The sequence below is a fragment of the Perca flavescens genome, chromosome 12 (genome assembly GCF_004354835.1).
Source record: "Perca flavescens isolate YP-PL-M2 chromosome 12, PFLA_1.0, whole genome shotgun sequence".
Lineage (NCBI taxonomy): Eukaryota > Metazoa > Chordata > Actinopteri > Perciformes > Percidae > Perca > Perca flavescens.
Genome location: NC_041342.1, coordinates 20772477 through 20792364, shown reverse-complemented (window position 1 = coordinate 20792364; position 19888 = coordinate 20772477). Strand labels below are relative to the sequence as shown.

The following is a 19888-nucleotide window of genomic DNA, read 5'->3' as shown; positions in this document are numbered from 1 at the left end:
GCCAATGTCATTCTGTCTGTCACTTTGAAGGATACAGGTCTAATATCAAGCATCTGAAGACAAATCATGTTCAAGCTGAAAGGCATTACATGGCAACTTTATAATAGTTCTCTCTTAAACGGAGTGACCCTGCCTGTCTCAGATGCTGTGGTCTCATTCCTCAGGCTGTTTAAAGCCTGAATATAGAAAAATAAATTATGGTGATAAAGTAGTTAGTGTCCCAAGAGGTAGAGTATATATGAAGGCTTTCAATTTAAAGGCTATATACCCACACTGGGAATAATTGGCTGCCTAAAATTCATCAGACAGTGGTTGAAAAACAACGGCTGGCTCCACCTGTAAAAACTATTTTGCAGTAAAGGTCAGTGTTGTCCTTTACTATAATTCATCTGCAGGTAGTTTTTCCACCATTCTCAAATTATTCCCATTGGTCCAGATCCAACATGGTGTGTTTTTAATTACAGGCTACCTGCTGTACTCCAGCCCCAGCACGGTAGTAACTGTAACTAACGGAAGTAAGTCAAAAGCACAGTACTTTCTCTGCTTACAATCACTATGGGAAAACCTACGTATAGTAAAGCGACAACAGAGAACTTGGCATAAAATACACACCATGGCAAAAGATAAAAGACAAAAGGATGGTAACACAATGAAGCACAATCGTCTAGTGGTTTGCTTCTAAATTAATCATTTACTGAAAAAAAAAAAAGACTCATTCAAACCGAACAGTGTTCATTTGTGGTTGGAGCCTATATAATTTCAGGATTCTCACAGTAAGCTAGATGCAACACATTGCCCTTCACATTTAACAAGCTGAAAACAAGCGAAATACAATGACAGCATAACATTCGGCTTACAGTTCACTAACAAAATCTGCGCCAACGTGGACAAGCAAATAAGCTGTTATAGTTTCTATCAAACATGGCATTATAAAGCTTTTCACAGTATACAACGTGAGAGTGCAAAGTGTTTTGTCCCTTTATCCTGGTATTTTCCAATTACAAATGCTGGTCCAAATTGTAAATTGGTTAGACCCCCACCTTAATTTGTAATTAACTAGTACAGTGTCAGAAATTGCTGGTGTGAGTCATTGATATCCAAATTATTCAAATAAGAAAAAATGTTTGGAGTTCTTCTGGCTCTTTCTTTTCATTGTACTGGTGTGGTATGCTTTTGAAAAAGCTTTATAAAGAAACATTAGAATTAAGTTGTGGAGCACTTATGGATCTCACAGTTTCTGATTATGGAAAAAAAAAAACATTTCACAGTGACACTTGATGTAACAAAAGTAAAATAAAACAAAATAAAAAAAAATCACTATATCACACATTTCATCATCTGCGGACTGTCAAATACTTTGGTAACTTTGCATAGCTTCTGTTGGTAAATGCCCTTTTCAGACTAAATCATATATGTCAGATGATGTAATCCCACAGGGCCTTAAAAAATAGCCAACAAGCACCAATCTGTCAGGTTTGTGATATCATCTACAAGTTTAATAAAAAACTCACAAATAACCAAAAGTATTGGCTTACCTCGTTTATCTGATCCAAAGTTAACGTAAAGAATAACAAGAAGCATGGGTCAGAGAGAGATATAGTACAGTGTAAGTCAACAGGTTTAGAGGTGCACTGGGCTCCAATCTCATCATCAATAATAAACGATTAAAAAGGGCATTAACCTTAAAACAGATTGATATAGAGAAGACAGCAGCAGAACACAAGATACAATGGAATCGCTCTAGCCAAGTGAGAATGAGCTCCGCTACACACTTTAAGCATCCGCCAGGCCTTTTTTTTTTCTTTCCCCAACAGGCTGTGGACAGCTAGGTGACAACAGGGTAAGGGGGACGGGTTCCAATCATTCGCTGTGGCGTTGCTTCCTTTTGATTGACTCTTATGCGCCCATGCAATGCCGGCCGCGTGAACCCAAAACACCTTTATCCATAATGGATTAGGCCCGGAGGGCAGCTCAAAGAACTTCAGACCCTCAATGATCTGATGCTGCAGGTAGCAATGGGAGGCTGCATTATTTAATCCTGCTGTCGTGAGGGGGAAGTTGGGAGTTAATTACTGATAAATCCAGCCCACACATAGTAGAACTAAGCAGGTAGGGAGAGGAAGAGAGAGAGAGAGAGAGAGGAAAGCAAGGAAAGAATGCGGGAAGTGGAGATAAGTAACAGAAAAAGAGATGAAGCAAGAGAGGACATAAGGAGGTACAGGGGATACGTTCAGAGGGTGAACAAAAATATGTGATGCAAGTTAAAAAAGAGAAGGTGAGGATGGGGGAAGGTGATAAAGAAAGACAGACGATGTAAAAATAAAAAAGTAAAAATACTACCAGTGAAAAGGGCCAGTGTGGAGTGATACGGACGAGCTGTTTCAAGGCTTTAAAAAGTAAAGCTTAAAGACAGTCTGTTACAACGTGGCATCGGGGTGAGATGAGGCTGGCTGGTGTGGTGCTGAGGGACAGTGAGGATGCTGGAGTGCCGCCAAGCCCTGCCAGCCTCCCGCACTAATGAGAGGAAATGAGAGTGATGCTCTTCTGGGGCAAAATCTTTTGTTTTGGTGTCAGCGAGAGGCATGGTGTCAGATTCCGAATGCTGTTGTGTGACAACAGTCTTTAGAGAGCAGCAGGCTGCCGGAGCCTAATCGGACCCGATTCAAATAAAGGAGGGGACATGGCTAACACACAGTTAGCTGTTTCTTACACTGTGTGTGTGTGTGTGTGTGTGGGGTGGGGGGGGGGGTCTACAGCTAGGTCTTCAAGGGGTACTGGGACAGCAGCATTTGACACATGCACACAACACATGCACGCAGTGCACAATCGCTGCAAACAACAAGGAACAGATGAACAACAAAAAGAATCACACCGTAAACACACTGAGACGGGGTACATTAACAATTTATCATAAAAGTGCATCTGGGGAGAGACAAAACAGTTGCGCTGTGCGGTGCAAAACAGAGAGAGAGACAGACAGAAATGGAGAGATGGATACAGAGAAAAAGACATGGGATTGTACACCATGACACAGATGAAGTCTTGTATTAGACTGATAAACATTTCCACTTAAGAATCTCCATGGAAATGTTACAAGTCTATCAACCAGGCTTTATTTGTGTTTGCAACCTTTATAGTGGGGGATGACAGCTGGGTTGCGTCCTACCTCGTACTCCTCCTTGAAGCCGTAACCCTCGGCGCACTTCATCTGGGTGATGTGCTGAAGGAGGTCCGCCACGCGGATCGCCGGGTGCAGCTGGCCCGTCTGGTACGGCACATCGACCGGCTCCCGCTTCCTCAGGGAGTGAGTATGCGACTGCACCAGACTGCTGGTGTCGCTGCCCATGTTCTGGCTCTCATCTGTGGGACACAAAAACAGGGACAGGCCAGAGCAGGTCAGGAGGGAGAAGTAGGAGCTAGCGTTGCATGATCTATCAGTATATTGTTATCAGATACATATGGGTGACATAACGTTGGAAGCAGCAAATGGCAGTGGTTAATTAACATAAAAGGGGAAGTTTGGTTGCCTAGGCGTTGTCCCTCTTCTGCCAGTTCATATCTCAGGTACAACTGTTCCTATTAACAGATGGCACATTATCTCATTTACTGTTTAGCATTATGTCACCACCCTCCAGATTGACAAACAACTCTCAACTAGTAATCTGTTTGTTATGGATGGTCACAACAACACAACATCATTAAGTAATAGGATGAGTCATGTGGTGGGAAGGTTCAGGTCCATCTGTCTCAGTGTGTGGCTGGAAAATATTTAATATTACAGGCCTACTGTACTATTTGGCAGCCTATAGCCATTAAAATACGAGGCCCTTTAATACGAGGCACTTCAACTATTAGCAATTAATATGGCTACTGTCAGAATAAAAGGAGTCAGCGGCCCTCAACTGCAAGAAACCGTATAGAGCGGTCGTAAAAATCCACATGAAGATGCTGTAAAACAACAAGTTGACTTTTTTTTTTTTTTAATGGCAGTACAGTTTGCTGGTTTGAGATGCAGCTCATATTGAGAGTCAGAGTCCATTCCAGCTTTTTCATACTGTAATCCAGTCAGTGGCAGACATGAGGCACAGATGCTGTGGGGAGCCAGTGGACAATGGAGGGTGTCCAGAAACATGGGAGGAGGAGGAGGAAGAGGAGGATGTGAGGGGGGTGTGGTGGGCCACAGTGAGCATGTCGGAGCAGGCACCGTCAGAAGCATCACACAAACACAGCGTGGATTCAACCCCTGCCACCCGTTCTTCCCCAAAAAAAAATAAATAAATCAAAGCTAGGAGTGAAGCGGATATGGTAGGAAAATGCATGGGGTGATGCTGCCATGGGGCACTGTATGTACTTTGACCATGCTAGGCTAATGGTGGCTTGGTGGCACGGTACAGAGGGTGGTGAGATGCTAACATGTCAACTGGTCATGCAATAAATGCCCATGTCAGAAGCAGCCTCTCACTTTCGGCTTGCTTTCTGAGTAAACACCACCTCCTTCCCCCAACCCAGGGCCCACTTGGAAAACTTACCATTAATGGGCACTTTTTAGATAGCAGATACATAAGAGGTTATGTATGTAAAGAGAAAGAGAGGAGAAGAGAGAGGAGAGAGGGGATAAGCAACAATACAGCATGAGTACCTGTTACAGTAGAGTGTTCTAGAGCTACGCTATAGGGCAAGATCACATGCCATCTCAGTCCAGACTGCCTAGGTAGAAAGCCTAGTCAAGGGGGGATGTTGAGTGGATGGATGGGGCAAGTTCAACAGTGCAAGACAAAAGTAAAAGAACAAAACAAGGAAGTCATGGATTTCAAGGGAGAAAATAATAGTGAAATACTGGTCGTCTTTGGAACAAGCGGTTTCAAATCTGTGACTTGCATATTTGAATGATGCCAATACTGTGAGTATTCTGACATTTTGAATTTCTTTCTCCAATTGTTAGAACTAGATTTGCATGTGCTAGTTGTGACACCTGTATTTATGCCTCTTTCTTTTTTAAATAGGAAGTTGTGATAAAATAAAAGACATTACCAATCCTCTATGATCTAATCTGTTTTAATCATTAACCTCAACAGATGAAACAATGCTGTGACTGAGTGTGTCACAACTGAAAGCATGTAACCTTTTCTGGCTGTGGTAATTTCATGTTAATTGTTTCATGCTTCATTAAATGTGGAACTAACATAAGCAGCCATCACAACAGTGATGATGAAAGACACTGCTTTAAGTTGCTCTTGTGTGAGAGAAAAAGTTATGTACTTGTAAATGCAGTTATGGTGCTTGTGGTGAAGCTGGAGTAGAGTTGCTTATTGCATGTTTCTTCTTGGCCTTGAGTATTAATTTATTACATTTCTAGTGCCCCACTTAGTAGCTACATTATGTGCTCCGCTGGTATAAAAAGCATCTGCTCGTTTAAGATGCTGCACTTTGGGCTGCTGTGCATATTCAACAAAGCCAGTAATAATTAACAGAAGAACAAAATGCTTTTTTATAATTCTATTTTATCATTGAACAGAATGAATAAACACTGGCAAAACAAAAACAAAAACAAGTAGGTCACTAGCAGTTAGCCAAAGGCAGGGGGAGCGACATTAAAAAGAATAATAGAAAAGGTTGTTGTTTTGGAGGGAGGGAGGAAGGGAAGTTAGATGTGTAGTGAGGAGAGAGGGGAGGAAGGGGAGGGCAGCACAGCTAACCGAACGTTTTTGAAATTCTTAGTGAGAGGGGCCAAGAAAGAGCATTTTTCCGTCTCCCTCTCACACTGTTTAATATTTGTTTGTGTCTCAGTGCAGCTGCTATGGCTTCAGCACACTGTAGCCTTGAGGCGAACTGCCCCCCCCATTGCCCCCCCTTAGACACTCCCCCCACATCCAGTCCACATGTCTGTCCATGCATATGAGAGGTCAAACACGTATGTGACATCACACGCACGACACGCAATGCGGATGGGATGGAGTGAAGACAGCCTCAGCCCAGGAGAGCCCCTTGTTTGACGGGGAGGGAGGGGAGGATAGAGTGGGGAAGGTAGGGGGAGAGGAGGAAGAGGGCGGGAGAAGCAGCAGGCAGGTATGAAGGTGAGGAAGCCAACCTTAGTAAAAGAGCCAACCAAACCAAAAATGGAAAAAGCAAAATCTGTGCTTTTGTGTCGTCACGGTTTTGTCTTTAAACAGTCATCTTATGAATGTAATGCACTGTAATTTTCTTCAACGTAGAAATAAAAATAAATAATCAACAGCAATGGGAAAAGAAAATGTGTCTCACCTAAGATAGCAGTTGGCACAAAGGGATCTGCTCATACCCCCATAACAAGTGCAGAAGTTGGAGGAGGAAAGATAGTTGCAGTTAATAAAAGAAGCAAAGATAAATCCACCAAAAAAACAATAACAAAACAATAATGGACAGTTTGTTGGTTTCTTGCCAAGCAGCATAACAAGAAACTTATATTTTCCAGAAAAGCTAATTGATTATAAACCTAGCTGCCCTTTACTCCATCTAATCAATGAGCTGTGATCTGATTACAGAAGACATACAATTATGCAAATTATTTGGAGAAATTGAAGTCATAATTGAACAGATAAATTCCATCTTGGCAAAGTGATTTAAAACACTGTTATAACCAGAGATGTAGCAGGGTGTAAACCCATCTAAAGTCAATTTATCGACCTTCTCATTTGTGAAATTGTTTTCTAATTTTTAAAGCACTTAAATTCATTCATACCACACATTACTTTAATCGTATGTATATTACATAAAAAAAAAGGCATTACCAAGAACATAAAACTAATTAATACTTCTTTGGAAATATTGTCTCTTATTAATCTATCCTGACACTTTTGCAGGTTTCATGATGACTGAATTTCACACCTTCCTGTTTCACTCGGCATCACTGCTTCTATACATAAACACTTCTCGGTTGACATACAGGATTCGGGTGAGGAAATACAGTGTATGTTTACCTGGGTAGTAGGAGTTGGTGGGGATTGAAGTACTGAGAGTGTTGGCTTTAGGCAGCGTGAAGGAAGAGGGTGATGATCCAGCTAGATATGAAGAAAAGAACATAACACAAGGCAATCAATAGTCCAGCATTGCTTAGTACTGGAGGTAGCACTCAGAACCTTCCCTTACAGGAAAAAATAGCAATTGAAAAATAACACCATTACATTATCATTACATCATGTTGTCTCACTTACCCTATGGTAAATGTTATCTGTTAGCACACAAACAAAATTCCACTGACTTTCACTTTATAGTGGTGGCAGCAGAAATATCAGAGTACAAAGTACAGTTGAAGTATATTAAAACTAAATACTTAGTAAATGCGCTAAGCCACTTCCCATTACTACTGTTAAAGTACCAGAGTAGAGCAATACCAATATGGGCAATATAGTAAATGTTTGTCATCTTCTCTCCTAACAGAAAAGGGACTCTTCATGCAACAGCAACACAGCCAATTGCCATGCTAATGGGGTTTGGGTTGCAGTATGTTCAGGACTATAATCTGTCAACGGTGATGTTTTGAGCCCAAATGACACGATTGACAGCCATGTAAGGTCATGGAGAGCGTGAGAGGGCTTAGGTACAGTATTGAAGGCATTACACTGATAAGGCGGAGTAAAAAAAGTAATGCATTTAAATCATTTGCGCTGGCAGACAGAGGGCCAGATTTGAACCTCCACACTAACAGACAGTTAATCAAGGTCAGGGCATCTTTGGGGCTCATCCCCTGCAGGGGTGTGGAGACAGAAGCTGCTGTGGAGTTTTAATCTGATGGTTTTGACTGGGATTATACCAGGTCAAACCCTGGGCGGAGATTTAGCTGAGCTGTCCATCAACAAAGTATTACGTTTAACCTGGGACTGAGAACATTAATAGGTTATTGCGCCAGAGCACATCTAGTATTTGTTGTGTGTTTCCTCCTTGAATTGGAAACAGAAGGGATCTGAGGGTAGCAACCTGTCAAAAGACTTCACAGATGGTTCATGTTTACTGGTGAGCTTTGAGGTCAGGTTGGGGATTTCAAGCAGCCTTGATTATTGATCACAATACAAGACTCCCTACAGGCTATTAACAAGTATTCACGCAACTATTACAACTATAGTATGGTGTTGGTATCAGCAACATCCTGACAGTAAATTAGTAATATTGCTGACTTTATTTTACTTTTAGTTGATTTAACAAAAAATAATTATAGAACCAAAAGAAAATTAAAAAGGGAATATGTAAAAAAACAAAAAAAAAAAAACAACGTGAGTGCTTGTGAAGAGGGATCAATCTCCCGTTGAAGAACAAACTAAACAAGATCAAAATATTTCTCAAAACCATATCAAAGTCTTTGCTGTCAAATGAAAGTAAATTCTGTTAAACTGAGCTCTGGTAACAACGGGTAGTTTTTCAAAAGCTACAAAATTACTGTCAAATCATTTGCACTGGCTGAATAAAGTCTCAGTTAGATCAAGGAAAAACTTAAGAAACAAAGAGACCGAGACAGTTCATTAAAAATCCATTTTCAACACTAATTTATGAAACTGGATGTGGTAAATGACAAAAAAAAGGGAGAAAAAAAAACATCTTTATCATGGTAATAAGAAAAAGTCATACGGTCACTGCGCCATTGTTCAGCAAATTTAGAGATTTTTTGAAAGGGGAGTCAAAACAAATATGATTCCAGACCTAACTTAAAAGCAATGACAGATATTTGACACTGCAAATGGAGGATTTTATACAAAGATTGAAGTTTTCCTAAATCCACAGTTCACTTGGTGAATCACATTGTTAGGTTGTCCCAGTGAGAATATTTCCTGTGCAGCCAAGTCTGATATCTTTCTCACCTGACTGAACCAAATAAATTGCTTCCATGATGCTCGGTGTGTGTGTGACTGTAAAAAGGCAGGTAAGCAGATGCAGGGCCATCTCACCTCGCCCGTTGAGGGTGAGGGCACACTCGCTGCGGCCGTTGAGAGTGAGGGCACACTCGCTGCGGCCGTTGAGTGTGAGCGCACACTCGCTGCGGGTGTTCAGCGTGTGGTTGTGTGTGTCCATGAAGGACAGCGCCTCGTCACAGTTGGTACCCTGCTCCGTGTAGCTCTTGTCCATGGAGTTGACCATCACTGTCATCTCCTGGCGGGTGCTATTCAGTGTCTCCTTACGCTTCTTGGCCAATTTCCTATTATAGATGGGAAGAAATAAAAACAATCAATCAGACAAAGGCAACAATGACTGCACTTGAATTGATCCGATATATGATATGATGCTGGTAGCGATGACTCATAGATGTAATGAGATGGCTGAGCTAATGTGCCCTGGGTTGTGGTCACGTTTGGTTTTATTAGGCTCCAGATGCTTTTTCGAGCAGTGCAATATAAATCCTTGAGAATGGGAAAGGTGTGACACCCTAACCCAAATACATCAGGGGCCCTGAGGATTTAAAATTAGCTATAGTATTTGGGGGCAGAAGAATGAGAGTTGTGAACTGAAACAGTCCACCTGCTTTTATTGACCTACTTTGAGTTGATGTGCTGGAGCCTATAAGCAATCTGTTCCTGATCAAACACCATTGAAGGATTGTGTACGGAGTGAACGTATAGCGAGAACACACACACACACACACACACACACACACACACACACACACACACACACACACACACACACACACACACACACACACACACACACACACACACACACACACACACACACACACCTTATGTAAAAGCAGCTGACAGATTTTACCTATTACCATTAAAGCTGTCCACCATCAGGCCATTGTATAAATTCATGTACTATTAACCCTGTGTGTGTGTGTGTGTGTATACATACACACTGTATATACACATCAGGAGAGACTTTAAGCTTTTGCAACCAGGGCTTGCGGTTTGTCCCTGTTCAAACACACATCCAAGGGTCATGAGCTTCTGTTGTGGCCCCAGGCTCTGGAGCAGCTACTGCTCCTACAGACAGTAGGCTGATAACCGCTGTTTTAGTCAGTGTGTGTGTAAAAAGCATTTTACAACACAATGTCAAACCTAATCAGCTTATTCTAAAAAGAAAAACATGCACAACACAAGATGTTCATGTACACAGGATCTTGATGTGGGGTATGTGTGTGTGTGTGTGTGTGTGTGTGTGTGTGTGTGTGTGTGTGTGTGTGTGTGTGTGTGTGTGTGTGTGTGTGTGTGTGTGTGCATTTTGTCTGTAGTGTGTTTTCTTTAACCAATATTTAGTCTACTCTCATTGATATAAATGGGGTGGACTAAATGTATAATGCAATAATACAACTCAACAGCACCATAAACTGCTACGTGAAGCCAACATGACCATAAAGTTGAATCAACATCTTTTTTTAAACATTTTCATAAAAATCGGAACATTATAGCCTGAAAGTAGGACTGTAAGTGCAACATTTCCATGACAGCCTTTAACTTGTTTTCATTGTTCTTAAAAGAAGTTGGAGCGTGAAAACCACTGAGGAAAGCACTGGCTGCAACAAAAGTTTGTTAAACTTCTGCATTCTCACTGAATAAACATGCAACAAAAAAGAAACCTCAAAGATTTGAAAAGTTAATTTTGAGTTCAAAACAGTTTCCCTGTATTATTCCAAACCCCTGACCCTGAAGTGTCCTAAGTAAGACTCTGAATCTCTAAAGGGGTGCCGTTCTAAACTTCACCTCTGACCTCCCAGAGGTAGGAGCCACTTGCATAAGAAAATGTCCCCATAGTGATAAATAATGCATTACATTATCACTCTGAGGAGTTAAACCTCGTATATTTCCACAGAAGTTTCACAATAGTAAAATGTCAAACAGCTTGAGCGGGAACATACTGTACTGTAAGATACAGCCATATCTGATGCTGCTCTGTAGCTGGAGGGGAACGAGCGGTGTAAGAATTAACTATGGCAGCCCTCACACTGATCCTCGCACTTTGTTACTCTCTGTGTGACCCCTCTGCCTATTTGAATTGCAGTCTCTCTCATGGACAACTGCGCTCTAATGATGCACTCCTGCTGCTTTGTTTTCGCAAATCTCCTCTGTTTATTCAATTTTGACGCTGTCTGGTGCCATATGGCAACAGGCCCCCGCTGCCTTCAAACAGTCATTTGCTCTGAAGGCCGCGACGTGAGTCTAATAGTGGATCCGTTTCTCAGAAAGCAAAGTGACAAAGTAGTGACATTTTCATCTGCCGGACTCACTTTTTGTCTTTAATCTGCAATTAGAGTCGGGAACAAAATGGCAATCTTTTTTTACGTTATAGCTTCATATTGTAATAGGAAGGAGTGAGGAGGGGAGAGGGAGCTGGATGCACCCCAGGCAATATTAAGACTGATTTGGCACTGTGTGTGCACTCATGGAGAAGCCCATTAAGAACCACTATAATCCAGGTTTTAATACTGTATCACTGTTCTTATTTCTGCGTCTGTTAGGACTTGGATTTCTGCTTTCCTGGACTGGAGAACGAGCGTTGGAGATAAACAAGGCTGCACAGACATCAGTCCCAAAATGAAAAAAGCACCAGTAATACTGGGATATTTGGAAGGCACCATGGGTGTTGGATGAAGATTAATTGGCATACTATTTTCGCCTCATTTGTAAGAGGGGAAAATATAATGATAGATGACTATATTACAGTGTCTGATGTGCTGACAGAAATAGTACGAGGAAGTGTACAGTAGAGGGTTTGTGCATCTTGAAGGATGTGACCATTTATCCTATCCTCCGATAGCATAAAGCTGCACGTGGAAAGATCCCAACATTTCTTTATAGGACCGATTGCTTACAGGCATGCCCGACAATTAAATGACATTTCTTTGAAAAGCAGTGAATGTGTGTATGAAGGGGGACAAAACTGACAGATGGCAGAGGTGTTTGTAGAAGTAAAGACAGAGCAAACACTCCAGGTGACTATATTAAGCAACTCTCATTAGAGGGATTGTCTCCAGTTCTGTACATGACAGGCGTGGTGTATCTGGGATCTAAGGGAGCAGAGCTCCTAACTCCATGAGTTCAGCTACAACCAAAAGGAAGCTGCATGACTTGTATGTCTGTGTGTCTTTGCCAGATCTCTGTTCTGTGGGAGGAGAAGCCGCTGTGACTTCTAAAACAAGAGCTTCAAAACCTCGAGCTCAGCATGGTGGGCCTTATTTTGGTGCTGGAGCAGCCTAAACCTTGTGACATTGGGACAAAGAAAGCTTCATTAGACGATCCACACACATTTGCAGTGCATGAGCGTGTGTGTCCGTGTGCGTGTTAGATGACTGACGTGCAGCTGGGAGGGGCAACAGAAGCGTCTTTGATTCACACAGTGGGGGCATTTTAGTAGTTGTTTGCACTGTGTCTCAATTCAAACTTCTCTCTAACTTTAATAAATTTTTTCCAGGAGGTTGCCTGTCCACCCATCATATTTCAATCTATCCATTCCTTTAGCTATCAATTTACCTTATCAGGAGAAACCGCAGAAACTATGATTTCTGAATGCAGACTTAATGACGCACAATACTATTTTTCTGCTAACTTGATTGCTTGATTGATTTTTTAAAACAAACGATAAAATGAAGATTGCCCTTCATAAATCTTCATTTTTTGTTTGGCTCCTCATCTATCCAAAGACGGGAATAAATTGTACTAAAAAAACTGCACTGAAGGAGTACATTAGAAGAATGTAACATTACATTTACTGCATTTAATAGATGTACACGTTTCAAACTATGAAGTATGAAATATATGAGGAGGCACAGTGTAGGTGGGTTCAATTATTTGGGATTTTAAAGTAGCAGTGATTACATTCTCAAAAATGTTCATATGTTGTTAAAGAAAAAGCCTCAACTTGTAATGTTGTAAATAACATATAGTGTTACCTTTATGATGATAACATTTTGCTACAATTTGCTGTTAAAGTACTATTTTGTGGGTGTTATGCCTCTAAATTTCCTATACAGTGTTGAACATGAATCTTTGATTTGTTTTTTGTCTCTAGTCACCTTGTTCCTACATTATGCTAGCTTAAGTATATTCATTGTATTTACTGAAACCTAAATGTAAAAAAAAAAAGCTTTTAAAACTACAAAATGTCCTTTTTCATCATTTCAACAACAAACCTGACAAACCTGGCCTTGACTACGCCTACAGGCACTCTTAAACACACACACACACACACACACACACACACACACACACACACACACACACACACACACACACACACACACACACACACACACACACACACACACACACTTAACCATTTATTTATGTCCCCATAAAGAAAAATAGTACAGGGACACAAATATTACAGATACATTACAATACAAGACAATGTGAAATGAATGTCCACATCTTAGTGTCACAAGAATACACATTTATGCTCTATACCAGAAGTCCCCAAAAAAAAAAAAAATTATTAACTATTTCAATGGCGCAGTTAAGTTAGTAACTGATGAAAGCAACTGTGTATAGTGCCAAACCGTGACAGATGGATGCTTTGTAAATGACACGTTAAAATTTATGCACTGAAACTTCATCATTCCATGCATGACATCCCTTCACCCTGCTTAAACTGCTCTTCCTCTTGCCCCTTCCTCATCAACATTCAGAGCTCGTAGGTGCAAAAATCTGCAAGGCTTGTACCAATTAATGTGATTCTTGCTGCATGTTCGGCTTGTAAGGTTTAATGAAGGTGTTTGCCCTGAGCACATTGTGTTATACATGGTACGTTTAGTAGGCGCCCCATGAATGATGATTTATATGTCTGTGTGTTTTCAGTAAAAAAAAAAAAAAAAAAAAAAAGGAGGCATTTTAAGCATTTTTTTGATACATCACTGCAAGAGTTTAGTAAATTACGGCACAGTAAGTGGCATACAGGTGGTTTGTTTACCATCAGGGTCACTCAATAAAATGTATGCACTCATCACACCATCAGGGATTTATGTTATAAGTGACCACCTGCCAAATGGAAATGGAACTGGTTTCTCCTGGATGAAATTGTATTTTATGATCTGATATCATAAAACAGCAGAGGGTAACATCAAGCAAAACACCGATATTTATAGACTAGATTCATGAGTAGATATTTTGTGCAAACATGTCTTCAAAATGTTATAATTTCAAACACCCATAAGGGTAGCAAAAAAACAAGTCAAATTGTATTCAGGCCATCAAGGGACATTAAAATACAGGACTTACAATACATATCTGTATAATGGGTAACTTTTAAATACACTAAAGCCTTATACTTAATAAAAATCACTATTTTCTGTCTTGCAGTTTAATCCACATGAAACTTTTATAGGTTTTCCACTCAGAGATTAGTTTAATGTTATTCTACAAGACGAAGAACATATATTGGTTAATTAGACATCTACAGAGTCAGATCACATACCTGAGGTTTGAGGAGCACTGGACAAGCCTGACAAATCAGTCACTCAGTGCTACAGTACGTGTGCTTGTTTTTAACATGCCTGCTGCTTGATGGATGAATTTAACTCTCACGGGAATAAAGACCCAATCGCAACCCTTGCCCTATGCCATTGATCTGTCTCTTTTACCCAGCAGCGGTAGACACTGCGGCCGGTACGGCCACCTGATTAAAGAACGATCATATATTTGATCACACATGTAACTGCATCCCTAATGAGCCCTCTGACTGATGTTGTGTTGCGTGGTAGCCCCCGCAGCCACCTCTGGCAATGTACCCAAAGTGCATATTTTGGCGACTGCAGGATGTTCTCATGCTTTTAAAAGACTTTGATGAATGCTTGAGAGCATTAATGGGTTTCATCAATCATAGAGGTGTTGTAATCTCATAGCTGGCAACAAGGATGTCAGCAGAACTGCAGATGATAACTTCAGAGGAGAGCATCTTAAGAAAGCAGTCTATTATTGATTTGTTAATATAAACTTTGGTTTATGCAACATTTTAAGGCCCAGACACACAGACCAGACGGCCGACCCTCTGCAGAAAAGGCAGTTGGACTGATCAGTCTACTCGAGTTGGTCAAAAATGTGCCTCAGAACACACCAAAGCGACGAGACGTAATACGTCTCCATAACAGCAGGCGGCGCTAATCTGTATTGTCGCCCCCAAAAATGAAAACCGGCAGCTGATTGGACGAACGCGTCACGTGCAAGGCCGGATTTACCACCGGGCCGATTGGGCCGGTGCCCGGGGCCCGGGGCCTCCGACTTCTAGGAGGCCTCCAAGACCCCACTAGCTAACTGTGTGGCCTCATCCATTTTAAATTAAATTAAAATTAAATTAAAGGTCCAATATGTAATATTTGTACTGTAATAAATCCAAAAATGACACCAATGCCTCATCAGATATTAAGGAAACATGTTAAACTGAAATACTATCTTTTCTGACAACAATGCTAATGTCAGTATTTTTTCTTTTTGAAATTTACATTCCGTGACGGAATTTATGTTTATGTTTTGATCTGTGTGTTGTTATCAACGGCCCAGTTTGACAGCCAGGCGGGTTGCCAGATATACCTGTAAAACGTAAACCCAGCGGCGCTACAGCTGTAACGGTAGTACAGCCATGAAAGCAACAAACAAACGTACAGGATCAACGGAGATAGATTCTACATGACAAAAAAAAAAAACAGCATGTTTCTAACAGTTGCGTGACCAGAGACGTAACAACCCCTGGTAAATATTGGAGATGTATTTGAAAGATGGAGACAGCTTAGATCCCAAAAGGACGCAGAGTTGGCTTATTTTCTCCTGAACAGGTAAGCATTAGCTTCAGGCTAATTTATCACAGCTACTAGGGATGGGCATTTTTTGTCATTTCAACATTTGTGTACTTACATTGAATTATATAGCTAGAGTAACCGAGTTGGTTACTCGCCAAAACAATTGAGACATAGCCAGTAAAGTCCCGACTGGTCCTGGCTAACGCCGCCATGCTAACGTTACCCGGAGGACCAGGCAAGCAACCCATGGCTGTTTACAACGTGTAGTTTAGCGGCTGGAGCCGACAACAGTGAGTTATTTTAAGCCACGAGAGGGGGGCTGTAAATTGGAAAGAGAGGACTGTGAGTTTGCAGTGTGTTTAGCGATTGTTGCCATAATTCTAAGCCAATGAAGTGTGTTCCGTCGGCAAGGTAGTGGTATTTTTAGCATTTCGTATTGTAATTCTAAGCCGAGGAAGTGTGCCTGACTGGCGTGTGGAGAGGACCGTGAGGTTGTTGTGTTTTTAGCGGTTCATACTGTAATTTTAAGCCGAAAAAGTGTGTCTGTCAGTTGATTACAGAGCTCCGCGTGAGCACGGGCTTTATGACTATCAATATAGCCAGCATCTACCGTTAGCTACATTGTTGTGAATGCTGCGGTCTCAGCCTGGCAACCCCCGTGAACTTTGAGTCTGGGCAGAAGGGGTGGGGGAGACGACTCTCCAGTATTTTGAATTGGTAGTGCAGTAACTATTTTAACCGCTAGCTGCCAATATTACATACAATATTACATATTGCACCTTTAATTAATTAGTGTGTGTCTGTTTGTATGTGTGCACAATAATAATAATTAATAATTATTAATTATTAATAATTAAATAAACAATAATTTAGTTGCACACAAAAAAGTATCATGATCAGTTTTTTGGCTGTGTCTGACGACTACGAGTCAGGTTACCGCGGAAACTGTGGATAGTGGCAAGACAGGCGGTGGAGGATAGAGTGAAAGAGTTTGAGGACATCAACAAAACAAACATGGAAAAAAAAACGGTGGCGCAGTGGAGCCACAAAACGGAAAGCTAAAAGGGAGAAGCATAGCAGAGAGGATTTAATTAATATTCCAACCATCTCCACTTTTTCAATAGTCGTCTCAATGCTAATAAAGAGCCTGGCGACGCCTGCAATGAGGAATTTAGCACAACATCCAGCCTTGCTATTTCAGATTAACAATTAGAACAACATCAGCACCCTGAGCATCAGCAGCAGGACAGGACAGAGAACAACGACCCCTCCCCCCACAGTTTCCGACTCCGCAAGCGCTTCGGAAGGCGCTGAAGGCGGCAGAGACCCGGCGGTACGTAGCTACGTTACCAGTTTGACAGCCTCAAAATATAGGTCTATCTACTACTTTTTCCACTTATTCAAAGATTTTGTGCCCAGGGGCCTCTGCATTCTAAATCCGTGCCTGGTCACGTGGGCCTGGTTTCTCCAGAAATTCAAAGCCAGACTGTCATGGCGGCTTGTTCAGAATACGATCTCTTATTGTACCAAAATAGTTCACCAAAACCTATTTCTGAGAAATAGGCCATGCAGTTGCTGAATCTGTCTTCATTTCAGATCAACAAAGGTCAGTTTAAAAGATTTTCGTCAGATTTTTAGAGACTCTAGTCAGGCTCATTCCGCTCCCCATTTCCGGGTAAGCACTCTACCAATCAGATGGGTAATTTGAGTCTGACTGCTGGCCGTGCCCGCCCCGCCGATTATACATGTCAAATCGGCCAAAATGAAAGCCGATGGCCCCTCGGACGGACGACGGCACGGAACATACCGAACAGACTCGAGTCACTGACCTCGCCAGACTGTCCGACGGATGATTATCGGCTAAGTGTGTAGTCACCTTTAGTTATATGTGTTTGTGAGCTGAGACACCCTGAGTGTGTTTAACAGTAGGGGTGAAATGATTAAACACCTGTTCTACAGAGCAACTCTATGGTCATTTTCAGCCTCTTGCCTTAACACCTCAAGACGCAAATTGTCTTTCCAATGAGCTAAAACACTTCTGCTTTCCCCTCACTTGCATTGCTGCCTTGTGCCTACCACGAATGACACAAGAGACGGATATAAAGAGAAGGTGGGAGAGGTTGAAGTATTGAATGAGACATTGCTCACTCTAGCATATCTTTGAACATCAATTACAAATGATGCACAGCTGTATCACCTGTTAAGGGCCTCACAGAGAATTATTTTGGTTTGGTTTTGTGATGCAGGCCTAGTGTTAAACATCCTTATAGCTGAAAAGAGGGCCATACCACTTGTTACAGAGATCCAGACATCTGAGGTGCTCTGGTTATTCATTTATTTCCATATTATCTAAATGTGTTTCTTATTTTCTATTAGTATTTGCTGCTGTCATGGCACATTTCTCAATAGGGATCATTACTCCTTCAGCTTATATAACTGTATATTATGTTGTTATCTTGTCAGCTTTAAAGAGGAGTCACAACATTTGCTCTTTCCCTTCTTTTTAAAACTTAACAGTAACAACCCCCCCCCCCCATCGTTTTGACACATGAGACTAGAAAAACGCAGACCTAGTGCTGCTCATGTCACACATACATTCATTTTTTGAAGGGACGCAATTTGGTTTAACTGCTCAAACGCATTGTGTTACAACGTGTTTAAGGCCAGAATATCCAATTTAGCTAACCTTTAAACTGTAAATCAAAGCAAACGCACCTCCAAATAAACCCTTCTTTACAGCGGCATGTCGGACAAATGGACTTAAAATCATCATGAAAACGGATGTCTAAAACATTAAAAGGTGCACTATGAGTGCACTATCACTGACAAGATGGTTGGGGTAGGGGGTTAGTGACAGTCAGTTATTCATGACAGTTATGGAAACATGGGGCGAGGGGCGAGCTTGCTCTGTTTTGTTTGGTACAGTGGGGGAAATAAGTATTTGACCCCTTGCTGATTTTGCAGGTTTGCCCACTTACAAAGAATGCAAAAATCTACAATTTTAATCATATGTACATTCTAACAGTGAAAGACAGAATCCCAAAGAAAATTCCAGAAAATCACATCATATGAATTTATTAAAATTGATAACCATCTGATGAGGAAAAACAAGTATTTGACCCCCTGGACAAACAGCATGTTAATATTTTGTAGAAAAGCCATTATTGGCCAGCACAGATGTCAAACGGTTTTTATAGTTGGTGACAAGGTTTGTGCACATTTCGGCAGGGATGTTGGCCCACTCCTCCCTGCAGACAGCCTCCAAATCATTCAGGTTCCGAGGTTGTCGCCTGGCAACTCGAATTTTAAGCTCCCTCCAAAGATTTTCAATCGGATTCAGGTCTGGAGACTGGCTAGGCCACTCCAGAACCTTGATGTGCTTCTTCTTCAGCCACTCTTTTGTTGCTTTGGCGGTGTGCTTAGGGTCGTTGTCGTGCTGAAACACCCATCCTCGACCCATCTTCAGCTCTCTCACTGAGGGAAGGAGATCTCGGTCCAGAATTCCACGATACATGGCCCCGTCCATCCTCCCCTCAATACGATGGAGTTGTCCCGTCCCCTTGGCTGAAAAGCACCCCCAAAGCATGATGTTGCCACCACCATGCTTGACGGTGGGGATGGTGTTCTTTGGGTTGTACTCAGTGTTCTTTGCCCTCCAAACACGACGAGTTGAGTTGAGGCCAAAAAGTTCTATTTTGGTCTCATCTGACCACATCACCTTCTTCCAGGCCTCTTCTGAGTCGTCCAGGTGGTGAATGGCGAACTTCATGCGGGCCTGTACATGTTTCTTCTTGAGCAGGGGACCTTGCGTGCGCTGCGGATTTCAATCCATGACGGCGTAGTGTGTTACCAACCGTTTTTCTTTTGTAACTGTGGTCCCAGCTGCCTTCAGTTGATTCATCAGTTCCCCCCTTGTGGTTTTGGGATGATTCCTCACCGTTCGCATGATCAGGGACACCCCACGAGGCAAGATCTTGTGTGGAGGCCCAGACCGAGGGAGGTTGGCGGTGGTGTGGTGCTTCTTCCATTTCCTGATAACTGCACCGACAGTTGATCTTTTCTCTTCAAGTTGCTTTCCGATTCTCTTGTAGCCATCCCAGCCTTGTGCAGATCAACAATCTTGTCCCTGATGTCCGTAGAAAGCTCTTTGGTCTTGCCCATGGTGGTGATGTTGGATGCTGGTTGTTTGGGTGTTGA

General features: G+C 41.8%; 1 protein-coding gene across 8 annotated transcripts in view; it reads right to left on the bottom strand.

Moving 5' to 3' along the window:
• LOC114564867 (receptor-type tyrosine-protein phosphatase mu) overlaps nucleotides 1-19888 on the bottom strand; it is a 165208-nt gene that overhangs the window by 35391 nt on the left and 109929 nt on the right. For 6 of the 8 annotated variants that reach the window (XR_003693855.1, XM_028592482.1, XM_028592486.1 and 3 more), the window contains 4 exons: nucleotides 8916-9163; nucleotides 6957-7037; nucleotides 6262-6288; nucleotides 3167-3360 (listed from right to left, as the gene is read on the bottom strand). Coding sequence is in view for 7 of the 8 variants with exons in the window: in XM_028592482.1 (XP_028448283.1) it covers nucleotides 3167-3360; nucleotides 6262-6288; nucleotides 6957-7037; nucleotides 8916-9163 (550 nt within the window). In the remaining variant the exon portion in view is untranslated. The remainder of the gene's footprint in view (nucleotides 1-3166; nucleotides 3361-6261; nucleotides 6289-6956; nucleotides 7038-8915; nucleotides 9164-19888) is intronic. The other 2 variants (XM_028592487.1, XM_028592489.1) reach the window with 1 other exon arrangement.